Here is a 15598-nt window from a genome sequence, read left to right as displayed (position 1 = left end):
AAGTATTCTTTTGGCTACCCATAGAAGATATGATCAACATTTCAAGAATGTTCATTAAAAAAAAAAATTATTTCTACGTTTGTATTTAAGCTTTGGTTTGTATAGTTACTGGGACGAGAGAGAGAGAGAGAGAGAGAGAGAGAGAGATAAATGATGATCATTTATGTCCTAGGCAGGACCAGCCCATCTAAGAACACAGATAACGTAGCATAGGCAATAGCATTTGGTAGAAAAAGAATCGCAAGAAAAGAATTTTGAATGTCAGGTCACATCAAGATCTGAATCTTCAACAACCCATTTGTTAGGATCCCACATCATTAAGACACCCTCCTTTGCAAGTCGATTTTCAGGTGTGAGTTTTATCAATTTATGGTCTCTCTCTTATTGATCCTTTCTTGTTCATAAGCTAAAATCTAAGATAAGCTCTCCAAACCCAATTCAGTGTCATTTCTAGCCATGCCTTCTTCTCCCAAATTCCTTCACTCTCGCTTATCCTCGCCGTCCTTTGCTTCCCGCAGATCCCTCTTCCTCATGCTCTCCTGCCTCTTCATTGGCATCTCCGGTTTCATCTTCGGACTCACCGCCCCTTCTGGTTACCTTTGCTCCCACTCCATAACTGAGCTCCGATCGGTTCGGGTACTCTGGGACACCAATTCTAATGCTTATACCAATAACGATGGCTCTGGTTTCAATTCTGAGAAGAAGAAGAGGCACAAGGTTATGGGGTTTGTCGGGATTCAAACTGGATTCGCCTCTGATGGTAGAAGGCGCTCCTTGAGGAAGACCTGGATGCCGTCCGATCGCCAGGGCCTTCAACGGTATGTTTGTACTTTATAGTTACTGGGTGAATTTTGGCATATGAATTCTTAGTTTAGATGCTTGAACTGGATTTTTATCAAGATTTCATTTTGGTCACTTGAATAATTTGGCTTGCAGGTTGGAGGAATCTACTGGTTTGGCGTTCAGGTTTGTTATTGGTAGAACTAATGATAAATCAAAGATGGTAAAACTCAAGAAGGAAGTTGCAGAATATGATGATTTCTTGCTTTTGGACATTGAGGAACAGTATAGTAAGCTCCCCTATAAAACGTTAGTGCTGATTAACGGAAGTTTACTTGTCTTGTTCCATTAAGTCTGGCATTTTGGAGAATTGAGTGCTAATCTGATTTTCAACTGCAGTTTAGCTTTCTTTAAAGCTGCCTATGCGCTTTTTGATTCCGAGTTTTACGTTAAAGCAGACGATGACATATACCTGAGGCCAGGTGAGTGGATTTCTGGAATTCATTTGTGTTCATTAATATTCACAAAAATTGTTGATTAGATCTTTCCTTTACAATTCAATAAAATCACATTACCGCCTTTTCATTGATTTTTAGATCGTCTCTCCATACTCTTGGCAAAAGAGCGTACTCACTCTCAAACTTACCTTGGATGCATGAAGAAAGGGCCTGTTTTTACTGATCCAAAGCTCAAATGGTCAGTCCCTTTCCTTTCTGTTTTAGTTGTATGCCATGAATTATCCCTTTACTGCTCCTAGACTTAGTATTCCTAGGGATCATTATTCCCATTTTTCTTTTCAGTATTGTAATTAACTTGGTATATCATAAACTGAAGTACTATATGAGTTTATATGGAGGATTTATGTTGCGGTATTAAGGGGACTTGAGAAGACCGTGAACGATTTCTTTGATTCAAGACCAAGGAGGGTAAAGAGACCATTTAATGAGTTGGGATATCTGTTATAAGCCAAAGTTTAAAGTTGTCTTTAAACCTTGCTAATTTGGCATCCAAGAAGTGAGCATGCAAAGTATGGCATTCTACTGAGGAAAGGGTTGTGGCAATTTTCCTCAGAACTAGAAACTCTTCGTCATAAAGTGATTATGAGCAAGCATGGCATTCAACAGATTGACTGATTGAGCTTGCAAAGGATTTAGTTAATGCCTACTAAGTGAGCCCTTGGAAATTTGTCTCTCAAGTAAAGAACTTTTGGATGGTCGTCGGACCTCTTTATGCAAGTTCTACTTAGCCTTTGTTGTTCAATGTCCTATTTGTAACTGATTCTCTCTGACCATTCACCTTTTTAAGGCAAGGTTGCTTCTAAGGGCTTTTTGTTTTTTTACTCTGCAATTGTTAACAGGATTAACCCAACAATCTGGTTCAGCAATATGGATGAACAATGCATTATCTTCTAATATATATGTAATATGCTAGTAGAGCTGTGAAACTCATAGTCCTCTGTTTTCGCATTATCAGTTAAATTGAGTATTTCAAATAGGCTTGTTGGCATATTCAAGGAACAGTTTATTTACCCACAAAGTTGGTAGGATTTAAGTTGATTTGAATCAAGGGTTTTGTTAGGAAGAAAAAGGGGAAGGCCCTTTTTTTTTAAGATTTGCTATGATCTTGTTTCATATCATGTTGGAAGGTTCATTTTTTGAATTTCAAATATGTCCAGGACGGGGTCATTTTTCTGTCTTTATTATGGTGTTTGGCATCTTGAATTTTGAATTATTTTGACATTTATCAGCAAGATTGGACTACTGACAGTTACATCGAGAGTATCTTTTGGTTTTAGTACAGTTTATTTTATTCTTATTATAATTAGGCATTGGAAACTATACCGAATAGATCTCCAGGATGCAATTATTCACATCAATAACTTACATCTTTATTTTGTTTTATTTTCTTCTTCCTTTTTTTGGATTTTGTATTTGTAATGTTGAAAGAGCTTCACGTGTAGAAATAAGACTTACAATTTTCTTAAAAAAGTGAAAGATTTAGAGTGTATGCTAAAAAATTCTACACTTGAATTGTATCCTAAAATGAGTTATTGAGTTTTATGAAAAACTTGGCAACTATCGTGCATTTGATGGGAAGTGTTGAGAGGAAGTTTGTAGAAATGAATTGTTAAAGAATCTTCAATCCATAAGTTTCTTTAACAAGTGTTCAATGCAATTGGAGGTTGTTACTTTATTAGTTTTGCTTTTTCTGGTTTTTTGGCTGAAACTTGCTGTAAATACTGAAGTCGACCATTTTACCCCCAATAAACAATAATACACCCTCATCACTTCACTCTGTTCATCTTCTCACTTCCTACCTATCTTTCTTTATTATCTTCTCTCTCCTTTTCCTATGCACAAATTCCATATATCCTTTTCCATCTGTTTCTAATTGAAATGCCAATGTCCACTAATATATGACGACACTTTCCACTTATTTACTTTACATGCACTCACAATTGAGAAAATGGAAGAAAAAAAAAATAGAGGCTTATTTGGCTGCCAAGAAATTGCAAGGGAAAAAAATGATGGTTCTTTATCAGATTTACTTCCCAAGTTAAGATATTTATGTTGGTAGAGATAGCAAGTAAAGAAACTGAGTTTTTGTATAGGAAAAGGAAGAATGTAATAGAATGAGAAAAGGGTAGGAGTAGTATTGTTTATTGGTAAAATGGTCCATTTTATTATTTGAGCAAGTAAATCTGGCCAAATGCATATCTCCTCTAATATCAGCCTTAATTGCACCTAAATTTATACACATTTAATGTTTCTTAGATTATCACATTAATGCCAAAAAATTAATAGTCACAAAAGAATGAGTTTTTCATATGCATTCATAGCTATGAAATAATCACAACTCATTTTGATTCATGCAGGTATGAACCACTCTCCTATTTGCTTGGGAAGGAGTACTTTCTCCATGCTTATGGTCCAATATATGCTCTTTCAGCTGATGTTGTTGCAAGTTTAGTTGCTCTTAGAAATGACAGGCAAGTTAACTTATACCCTTTGTGGCTATTTCTAGTAACTCTTTACTTATTAGTTCGTGAAGCTTTTCCTTTTTCATTTTTTCCTATCATTTACATTCATCAAAATCCATTTTTAAATCTAAATCCCATTGAGGTAGTAGCAATGAATTTCTAATTTATTGAGGTCTTTGGTACTCTGCCAACCTTGAAGGAAGCTTGTTGAAAATTTGAAATCATATGATAATTATTGTTCCACTACCATTAAATTCTTCTTAAATAGGGATATAATTTTTAGCATAAAGGCATAAAGGGAGCAGTATTAAAAAATATTGGGAGCTGAATTTATTTTGTCTGCCCTCATTCTAAAGTATCTATTTGTTTTCAACCAAAGTAAGTCAAGAGTTACACTTATACGTGTTAGACTTTAATTTTTGATAACTTAAAAGAATTGGTACTCTTTTTTTCATATAATTCAGAAACTATTAAATGGGATTGTTAGGATTCAAACCCTTAACCTCCTATACTATGGACTCTAAATCTTTTTGCTGTGGATTCAAGTCTTTTTGGTTGCTGGAAAGTACATTGAATTCGACATTTTATTCCTCCCAAAGTTCCAACCTTGGATCCATCCCTGCTTCAATTGATAATTAGTTTTTGCAACATTGCCATCCATTGTGTGGAAAGGCAATCATAGCACAAGAAAATGAGCTTCTTGGTATCGCAGATTGTGTCAATATTTTGCCTTCGTTATGACATCTCTTTTTTCCTTTGAAATACCAGTTTTCGGATGTTCAGCAATGAGGATGTTACAATTGGTGCATGGATGCTTGCTATGAATGTTAATCATGAGGATAATCGAGCACTATGTGAACCTGAGTGTACACCATCATCTATTGCTGTGTGGGATATTCCTAAGTGTTCAGGTTCGTGTCTTAAACCATGTCACTGTATAAAGAAACTGAACAATATCTGGTTTAAACTTCTTCCATAGTTCGGTTGCCTGATCATATGCACTCCTGTGATTTAATTGTATTTCACATGCTGAAACAATCGGAATAGGTGTTTCAGATTTTCGTCTATAAACAACAAATGAAACAATTCAATGTTTTAAACTGTGAATGGTTTTTTTTATAACCAGAACAGAAAATATAGAAATTAGGACAGATTAAGTTATAATTTCATTTCAATGAGATCTCACTGTTAATAGGCCTGGGTGGGGGTTTGGAGAGAAACGTCCATGGGGAAGTAGATGAGAATTTAATTTTGAAATGCAAGAGTTCATTAGCAGAGACTTTATGTGAGAACCTCGTTCAACTGCATTAACCAAACAATCATGATACTTTATTAAAATGATGTCTCAGTTTTTCATTACGTGAACTGGAATGTACAAGTTTGTTACTGCTCCAAATCTGGTAGGGACTAGTTTTCCGCATTCATAAAAATTATTGGCATCAATTAATATTTTTTGAAAACCAGTTTTGTTGAATATTTCCACACAGAGCAACAAACATGGTGTTCTAAGTCTCTCTTTATGCAGGACTTTGTGATCCAGAAGCCAAATTACTAGAGCTCCATCAGAAGGATAGCTGCTCAAATAGCCCAACCATGGAATCTGATGATTAGTGTTTTTTTTTTTTTTTTTCCCTTTTTTGACATTTTTCTTACAAATGTGATGGATAGAAGAAACATTTAGTCCATTCAATTTTGCCTCTTCTACACATTTACATTTTTATTCTTTCTTGTAATCATTTTTCCAATGTAGATAAGAAAAAACAGAATTTTCCAAACCTTCTTAATTTTATAGTGGATTTTTAGAATTTGTAAGAGAATTGATGAGAGTGATTATACATGTAAACTTACAACCCTTATCAAATATACGCTACATAAAATTTTGGCTTCCAGTTGTGTTTAGTGCATTTTAACATGGTGGTAAAGATCATGGAGCTGGTTGTATGTGGCATACCAAATGGCAAATTTGAAGGGTGAATGTCAAAATTAGTTCTTTGGCTTTATAATGTTTACAGGTTCCCCCCACCCCCCTTTTTGAACTTGGAGGTCCGGAAAGTTGCACTGCTCTTGGGCTCAGCTTTAATTGTGGTCACTGGTAGATTCACTAAAGTTCAATATCTATTACTTTGATTCTGTTTGTCAGGTAGCTACTGTCAAACATTTTTTTTTTTAAAAAAAAAAAAAAGCCCAACCTTTTGTGCCGACTAGGAAATAGCTTAGTTTTGTTTGTAGAATTAATATTAGAAAAAAATTGACATGGTTATCCTATTAAAAATGTGGATGAAATTCTATCAAAATCTAGCAATTGACTTTATTAAGAGTTAAAAACAAAATCAAAATGAAGTGATTTTGTTGATACAAAATGAAGTTTAGTGAGCATGGTGAAATAAGTGAAAATTCAATGATCACGAATAAAATTCAACAACTGTTTCTTGATATGACATCTCCTGGAGGTCTAAATGCCCCTGGAGCTTATTGACAACTCTTGTACTCTTGAGTTGGGTGCCTTCTGAGCTTAGGGATGTTCTACTGAGAAAATCAATCAGATGGTTCTTGAACTGGACTGAGCTAGGCAACTATAAAGCCTATTAATGAAACTGTAGAATTACTTAGTGTATGGATGGTTTATTGGATGGAAAGATCTTGATTCTCATTAAATTAAAAAAAAAAGTGTAAATAATTATATTAAATAAAATATCTACTAGCAATACAGCAGTATTTTGTTTGTATAATTTTGTTTTTTCTTTTTTTAAAATTAATTATATGGTGAAATTCATGCCAATTCACTAAAGATTGATTGTTTTAGAAAAAAAAATCTTCTTAAAATTTTATAATCTTCAAAATAATTTTAAAATTATTAAATTAAAGGTAATTACAACTATTATAACTTTTTCAATCTAGATTCTTTGGGAAATGTTTTAATTGATCATTTTTTCCCTAGACCAAGAAAGTCTATTCTTAGGATATGAATAGGTGACACCCTGGTGCCTCTCTTTGACCTATCTGGCTATGCTAATTATTTTTTTTTTTCTTTATCGTAAATTTTAGAAGGGATATTTTCTTTATTTCTTTTATTTATTTATTTATTTTTTCCCTCTCTGTGGCTATCTTTTTCTTGTGTGCAGGAGGCCTTAAATCCCATGATAAATTGCTGCCATTGAGGTGTGTTTGCCATGTGCTTAATAGCTTATCCACCTAATAATTTACTACTGGTGTCTGCCATGTGATTCTTGAAAGATGCCCTGCTGGTTTCTGCTATTCTGTTCTTCTGCCTACCTCAAACCCTAACCATTTTCAGTTCTCTAAATGATTGATATCTTTTTAAAAAAAATTAAAAAAGAAAATAGTTCCTTGAAAATGACTAACATAATTTTGAGCAATTGCAAGAGCCCATCACCACACCAATCCTGCAAAAGCCATTCAATTTCTTTCTTCCTATCATCTATCCACCCATGTGCATGCTCTCTCCCTTTCATCTCCATTTTCTTTCATGTTAAGTGATCCCCATTTTCATTATTATTATTAAAAATGCTAATTTTGAGTTTTTTTTTTATTAAATCATTATTTCCTTTTCAATCATATCAATTAAGTAATTATTCTTCAATAATATATTAAACTCATAAACTTTTCAATTTGAAGAAAATTTAATGTAATTTTAATGTCTTCCAAATCACCTTCTTATGTCAAATGAATTTCTATATATGTTGATAAGTTAATTGCAAATGGTGGCATGGCATCCCATACAAAGCATGAGACACTACTTGTTATTAAAAGGTTTTCAAGATTTGGTACTATTAACTTGTATGAATATAGAGATATTTTATCTAAAATTTTCTTATTATGGGTTGTCTCACATGCCACTGTATATGTATAATTCTTCTACTTATGGATCTCAATTTTAAAATTTTGAAGATTTAAATGTGAAATAATTATATTTACCCTAATTTGGGGGGTAGGGCACATGTGAAGAGGGAAGAATTAGGGCTAAGGTTAACCTTCTTTAATGCATAAGAAAGGTGCCAAATTTGATAGCATCACATATCTCAAATAGAGAAATACAGATTTCAACATATAAAAAATAACAATTAAAGGAAAAAACTTACACAAATTATGTTCACAACCTTAACCTATTTAAAGAAAATTTATTTAATTAATTTACACTCAAAGGTTATTAGAGCTCAAAAGAGTGCAGTTTAAGTGAAGTTTTGATTGTTGATTTTGTGTTTCAATTGTATACATAAGATACAATTAAACTAATGTTATTATTTTTAAAGTTAAATGAAAATATTATTAAAATTAATTAAATAAATATATTCTTTTTTTTTAAATAAAAAAATACATATATATTACATAATGAGCAATGATAAGAATTTTGATTCAAGGGAACTAAAGACCATATGGGCCTCTACATGTGAAACTTTTTGGCATTGCAATCATATACCCAATTTGAAGAAAATCATTTCATTTACCCCAATCATATAGTATGGGATAAGGATGTTGCTGATGAAGATTTTTTTTTTTTTTATATTATTATTATTATTATTATTATTATTATTATTATTATTATTATTATTATTGAATGGATGCACAATGAATTGGACTGCATAGTGGGAGGCAGCTTCCTTCCTTTCTCTCCGTGAATAATCTTTTTAATTGGCTAATTTGGCAACTGCAATGTAGATTAATTTCATAAACACCCACTTTTAAAATAGAAAAAAAATTAAATTAATTAATATATGTTCAATATAACTATATGATAGGTTAATTATTATTTTATTTATATTATAATTAAATGCCCTATCATAATGCACCAATTATATATTAAATTTATAGTTATTGTTTAATGTCCATATATACTTAATTAACTCATTTATATTTAAAATTTACCACTATTATTTAATATTTTTGTGTATATAATTTAAAAAAAAATCACAAAAAAATTATAATAAGATTAATGTCATAAGTGTGTCTATTAATCATATTTGTTAGTATGAGATTATAGTAAATACTAATATTATATTACCATGTACATTACTATATATTGTAATTTTTTTATTTGAAAATTATGGTAATAAATTTATAAAAATTTTAATTATTATTATTATTATTATTATTATTATTATTATTATATGAATTTTTTTATGAATCTTTTGGAGTGTTGGAATTAAAAATTATATATTATTGACTGTGGAAGCAAACTTATTATTAATATTCAAACAAGTGAAGCTTATCTAAAAATATAAAATTTTATTTACATGTTAAAATAATCATTGTCTGATTCCATTGGGTTGTAAATTTTAATATTCTATTAACATAATTAAATAAAACTAAAAAAAATAATAATAATCGTTCAAAAAACATTTTAATAATTTTTAAAATCTAAAAAAAAATATCTTTATCATCACAAATGAAATATTTATGTTTTTCTTTAAAAAATATTTAAAAAATATATATATATTTTATAGAATTTGACCAAATCTATAATCAATGAATCAAACATAACCTTCCAAATTAGACAACCAATGACCAACCATTACAAATATATTTTATTAATTATTAATAAAATTAAATTAATCTTAAAATTACAAATTTAATTATGTTTAGAGTCTAATATAAAAACGAGTCACCGATATGATGGTGTTGGCTTTCCTCATCAGATGGGCATCACGTGCCTTTGCAGTTGCCCCATTCCCTTCGATGACTACTGTATCCATCATCATGTGATGCACAAGACAGATGAGACTGGCTTGGGCATTGATCTACTACTTTCTACCCTACGATAAGTGATTAATTTCAATTTCAATGTTATTCAACTGAAACTCATTGATGAGACACCAGAGATCAATCACTGGATCAAATTGAATGAAGGACAAAACAACCCTCTCCTCATCTCTTTGTATTATATTTATTCTTTCTCTTTGTGCCTCCTAAAAGGGGAATCCAATGTGCCCATTGAGTAGACATTCAACATTTTATGTCACCTCTGCATGTGATTCTAGTTGACAAATTTTTACAATTTTGTGAGAAAAATAAAATCATTAATATTATATCAATGAAACTGATTCAATGCAATATATATATTCTATAGTATGTTTATATAATTGGGGAAATTGAAAATTTGAAAGAGAAAACACACAATTTGGTCCTACTGAATAATTTATAACAGCTGGACATCTAAATATCATTTTCATAATGCTAGATAGCCATCAAAAGGGACCTTCCTGGCCTCTTATTTAGGTTTGATGACTTTAGTGAGAAATCACAAGGATATGGACCCAATATAGTGTAGGGACATGACAAATGCTTAGCTAGTTGAATTTGTGACATGTCCTAATTAATGGGGCATGAAAGCCTAAAAGGATGGTGTCTCTTTCTTTCTTTGCAAAACAAAAGCACCCTTGATTGTTTTATCAAATGGGACTGCCACACCCATGATTATTGGTGTCTGAAATTTTCCCTTAAAGTTTATCTAATCCGTACTCTTTCGCCATTTGAGGTTCCTTACATCCAGACATTCCAAATACCCACTATCCTTTCTTTCAGTTCATATGCCCTGTAATATGTTCGCATCCTGGAAATTGGGTTTCTGAGATAGAGAGATGAGGGTAGAAGATGATGAAGGGAAATGTGCATGGGCTAATGCTATCACTACAAAAGACGTATAGAAAAGCTTTCGAAAAGGAATCAACACTGCCCAAAAGAAAAAATAAATAAATAATGGTCTTTCTTTCCATACATGACCATGTGACTATCACGTGTGCTTTTTCAGCTCAATGACAAAAGCATTTTATCCACTAATGTATGTATAGGATGTAGATAGAGATCAGTAGATGCTTCTGTATGCATTTTGTTATATACATACAAGGTGCTATCGATTGACCCTTTTACCTCCTTCAAAAACCCAATGCTTTGCTTCCCCATCTCCCTCGTGTGCTGAAGATAGTTGTATACTGAAACCCCATGATTATAGAAGTCTGCAAAAGCAGCAGTTAAAAAATAAACTAATATAATTTTTTTAAGCATATGCATACACGTCCGTACTCTTACACCAACTGAGAATACAAAGTTCGAGACGTTCTAATGTTGCAGCGGCCTTTCTATCTATATGTCTCTCTCGTGGCCATAACTCAGGACATTGGAAATTGAAAAACACCCACTTTTGGTATACAATACCAATGCTATTTTTATTTATTTTTGCATATTATTATTGGACTAGGTTTGCTTCTTAATCTGTGGGCAACTGAGATTAGTGGGTTTTACGCAAGGCTGGCTGGTCAATTAGAAGTGGATTTGGATGAATATTAGGAGCGTTATAGGTATACAATTGGGTCTTTGTTTTTTTATTTTTTGTTTAATTAAACATGAACTAATAATATTTTATTTTTGGTTTAATTAAATTGGGCTGGGCCTAAAAGTTTTGTCCAAACCCAGTTCGGTCTGCTTAATAAATTTTTTTTTAACATTATATTATTTTTCTTGTCAGGAATTGACAATAATTAAAGAAATTTTATTATGTAAGGTTTGGTCAACCAGATTCATCAAGAGGTGTGGTCCTTTTTCCAACTTGCTTGCCAAATGAGATTACTAAAACGATTATTTTGGTGGCAATTGCATATGCATTTTAATTTGCTAGAATTTCAATCCTCATGCTTTTTTTTTTTCATATATCCTAAGCATGGGAAAGGCTTAAAAATAGAAAATCAATCAATGAACAAATTGTTATCATTAGCTTATATGTTAGATAATAAATAAATAAATAAATAATTTTCATATTTTAACAAAGAAAAGAAGTAAAAATAATGAAATATAAATAATTATATATTTTAAATAAATATATATTATTCTATGATAATACTTGACACGTATGTATATAAAATAAAATAATTATTTTATTTTAATTTTCATAAATAAATTACGAATAGATATATTTGTTAATAAGTAGATATATTTATTAATAAACATACATATCTATTACATATAAACAATTATAACTATTAAAATAGACGTCATAACAAATGTATCTATTAATAAACAAATATAGTTACGTATGTTAGAAGATACACCTATTTAAAATAAATAGTCATATATATGGGAAATAGATAAATGTGCATGTCTATAAAATATATTATAACTTTTCATTATTTATAAATTTAAATGAGTTATTCAAATCATATATACTAATTATATTTTATTCTTATTCTCTTTCAGCATTTTTAAAACATATTCATATAAAAAATTTTTAAGAGAAGTTTTCAAGAATTACTATCTGTAAATTTTAAATTTTATCATATCTTATAAATATATTGTCATAATTATATAATAATTTAATAAAAATAATTAATATATTAAAAATAATAATTTATCATACTACAAAATATATTAATAGCCTCTGCACAAATCTCCCTCTTTTATTTGTGCCTTTTATGGCTAACAGAGATTAATTATAACTTGGTCTAATGGGGTTTTAGTTAAAAAATTAATAATAATAATAATAATATAGAATTGGTTAAATAAAAATCTCCACCTGATACACAGTAAATTCCAACAAAAGTCCGTTTTGAGGAGAATACAGTCAAAATTTGGAGTGGATTGAAATTTGAAAGGAAATGGTGGCGCCATAAAAAGTCAGAGAATCCCGAAAATTAGAACATCAGATTAAAAGAAAAACAGTGAGTTTGAAAAGAAGACTTGAAATTGACCTTTCAATTAAGCCAGGCCAAAATAAGATGATGAAAAATTTTGTCCATTATCACTAAAAAACAAAAACTGCCAAATTATTCTACCTTAATTACTCTTAATATTGATATTAATTTTATATAATAATTATTAATTTATTCTCTTATAAAAAATATATATATATTTTACGAAATGTGTTATTTGTGAATTGAATCGATAATGGACAAAGTTAAAAAATAAGTTAATGAAAATTTCTAATTATCACTTCCTAAAATTTTAATTTTTTTTAAATTTTAATTTTTAAACTATTTAAAAATCCATCAAAGTTAGAATACTTGAAGTTTCAAGCTGCAATTTCTTATTGAATTAAATGATTATTATTAATTAAAATTAAGATTTAAAAAAAAAAAAAAAGAAAGACATTGTCCACCCAACTCATGGTGAGTGCCACTTTGGAAAATGTTGGAATCTAAGGAGAGTTGCTTTAGGTAGTCTTAAAGTGCAAGATAATAAGCTATAATATGTAGCACTAACAAAGTTGTCCACTCTTTTGGGGTGGTGCCAATTGTCACAAAAAATGTGGCCAACACAGCACCTAATAAGCATTATGATTTTTTTTTTTCCTTTTTCACTCATAAATTTTCTACCATGCAATTGATTCTCCATACATAGATACACACACCTCATTCAAAAATAGAATAGGAATTTCCCCATTTGACTCCAAAATCCACACAGTATTGAGGAAAACAAGAAGCTAATAATAATATAATTTAATCATATGAAGATTATACAATGCCCTATGAGGATACATCTTTGGGCATTAGTCCAATGAACCTTCCCCAGAAGAGATGGTAATGCTCTAAAAATACATGATTCTCTTCTTTTGTTGGGTTTGAAAACATTAACAAATCTACTCATCTTTAGACAGGAGAAGCATTTTTTTTTTAATTAAATTAATGGATATTTTAATTAATTATAATTGGTAATTATAAAAAAAAAAATTTATAAAATTTTTCAAGTACTAAAAATCAAATGAAAAATAGTAATCAAAAGGCTAAAAACCCTTATGATTAAATCAAATATGTAAATGCATTGAATCATTAGGATAATTTAGGATATGTTTCTTTGTACAAAGATCAGTATATTAAGAACATATATTAAGACAAGTTATTTGGGGCCAACAGGGAATCATGACGTAAATCATACTTGATCTTATTGTAAGCTTACAAAACTATATATTATACAATATATAAAATTGGATTAGATACCAAATGTAAGCAAGAAGCAAGAATTGAAGAAACCAATGGATGTAAATTTCCTTAAATAACCTATTTTCATCCATTAATTATGATTGATTTCTGCAATTTTTTATTCTTTGATTCTATTTGCCTGATTTACCATTTATTATCCTATGATATGTACTAGTATTTGAATAGATAGATATGTATGCAATATAAAAGGATTCTGTGGAACAATTAATTACCGCATCATGAATCTCGAGATTTTTTTCTTTCTTTACAAATTATTAATTTATACACATTGATTAATGGTTAAAAAAATATATAATTAAAATTATAATTTTTTTTTAATTTTATAATTATAATTTTAAATTATTAATAATTAATTACTGAAATTATTTTAATATTATATTTATCAAGTAATTTAAATAGGTGATAATGGAATTTTCTGAAAATATATTTATATAATGAATGTCAATAATGATACTTAATTTATTATATAAATTATAACACTAAATATGAAAGTCAGACATAAAAATAGAAATCTCTATAAAAAAAAATTGGCAATCTCAAGTAATTATGCTAAGGAAAATGCAATTTCTTCATGTTTTTTTAAATATTAATCAATATTTAAATAAAATTTTCTAACTTTTATCATATTTTTTTCCTTTTATATAAATTTGTAATATTTTTTTTTTTAGATTTTAATTTTGGAGAAATCATAAGAAACAGAGTTTCAGTTGCCAATCCCACGTGGCAAACTAGGCACGGTAAACACATCATACGAATTATACACTATACAACACCGTATCCTCCCTCCCTCCTTCCTCGCTCAGCGGGGGCACTAGGCGTATGCTTACCTGGCATGAATAAGATCGCCCGGTCATCATTCGTTTCCTCTGCCATCGCAGGACGGTCTTCCTCTCTGCTGTCACCATCCATTTCCCCTCCGGTTAAGCCTCCACTCCAACACTAACATTTCCGTTTGTAGGAATATTCTTAGAATCCCATCTCACGCCGTTATCCACTTCGCCGTTTATTTCGCTTAGCTGGATGCCACTGTTACTGGCATGGTCCGCTCTGAATGGGCCAGCTGGCACGCCACTCTCCACTGCACGTGGCCAGCTACTTCTGTCTCCATTCCTTTCCGCTTTTACCAAAACACCCCTGCATATTACTTCTTTTTTACTACGCTGTCATATCCCCTCGCCTCCGTAATTAATGGTAATAACCGCAGTGGCAATTAAGTAAATAAATGCACATCGGGTTAGGGTTTTGGTAATTTTACGGTTAAGACGTTGTTTAAATCTTGCGTTAGCTGCTGGCTTGCGTAAGAAAGTGAAAAATCTACTGGAAGGCACAGGAATCTAGGATAAATAGCAACAAGAAAATTATATGTAAAAAATTAATTTATTTTTATCAGAAAATAGAAACTGTCTCTCCTGTCGCTACTCACGCCATTTTGCTCATGGGGTCCCAGAACACATAGTTACTGCCGGGATCGGACGGTCGAGGGCTTCTTGACAGTGCTTGATGGATCGTTATGTTCATAACGTGGCCTACTCAAAGTGGAGCCAGGAGCCAGCAGGGGATGACACGTATCGGATAACAAGGATTGTTTGGAAATGAGTTGCTCGTTTTAATGAGGGTGCAGCACAACATTAATGTACGGGTGGAGTCTAACATGTGCTAGCAGGCACAAGGGGCATAACCTGCGCACTCTCTCTGTATAGTCCATTCAAGAAAATTTTCAAGAACAAAAATTATATTATTTTTCTCTGCCCACGAGCCGTTTCTGGCCGGTTCTGGAAAATCATATTATCGTTTTATTTATTTATTTATAATTATTGTAATATTATTCTTTTTAGTTATTATTTACATTTTCCTGCTACATTGTAAAAGGAAATAAAAAAATAAAATGCTTTAA

At 30.8% G+C, this 15598-nt stretch overlaps 1 protein-coding gene across 1 annotated transcript; it reads left to right on the top strand.

Moving 5' to 3' along the window:
• The first annotated feature begins 130 nt into the window (after nucleotides 1–130).
• On the top strand, nucleotides 131–5647 carry LOC110670316 (probable beta-1,3-galactosyltransferase 14). Its single transcript, XM_021832321.2, has 7 exons — nucleotides 131–818; nucleotides 937–1089; nucleotides 1180–1262; nucleotides 1377–1476; nucleotides 3656–3769; nucleotides 4529–4671; nucleotides 5286–5647. Exons 1-7 carry the CDS (start codon nucleotides 457–459, stop codon nucleotides 5369–5371), a joined length of 1041 nt encoding a protein of 346 aa, XP_021688013.2. The 5' UTR covers nucleotides 131–456; the 3' UTR covers nucleotides 5372–5647.
• The last annotated feature ends 9951 nt before the right edge of the window (nucleotides 5648–15598 follow it).

The sequence above is a fragment of the Hevea brasiliensis genome, chromosome 15 (assembly GCF_030052815.1).
Source record: "Hevea brasiliensis isolate MT/VB/25A 57/8 chromosome 15, ASM3005281v1, whole genome shotgun sequence".
NCBI classification, from domain to species: domain Eukaryota; kingdom Viridiplantae; phylum Streptophyta; class Magnoliopsida; order Malpighiales; family Euphorbiaceae; genus Hevea; species Hevea brasiliensis.
This window is presented reverse-complemented; position numbering and strand designations above follow the sequence as displayed.

What these genes read in the sequence shown, in the direction of transcription:
- LOC110670316 (XM_021832321.2), top strand. Translation starts at nt 457, where the DNA reads ATGCCTTCTTCTCCCAAATTCCTTCACTCTCGCTTATCCTCGCCGTCC. An exon ending in AGTAAGCTCCCCTATAAAAC is followed by an intron (nt 1,090 to 1,179) that starts GTTAGTGCTGAT and finishes TTTCAACTGCAG; the next exon opens with TTTAGCTTTCTTTAAAGCTG. An exon ending in TGACATATACCTGAGGCCAG is followed by an intron (nt 1,263 to 1,376) that starts GTGAGTGGATTT and finishes ATTGATTTTTAG; the next exon opens with ATCGTCTCTCCATACTCTTG.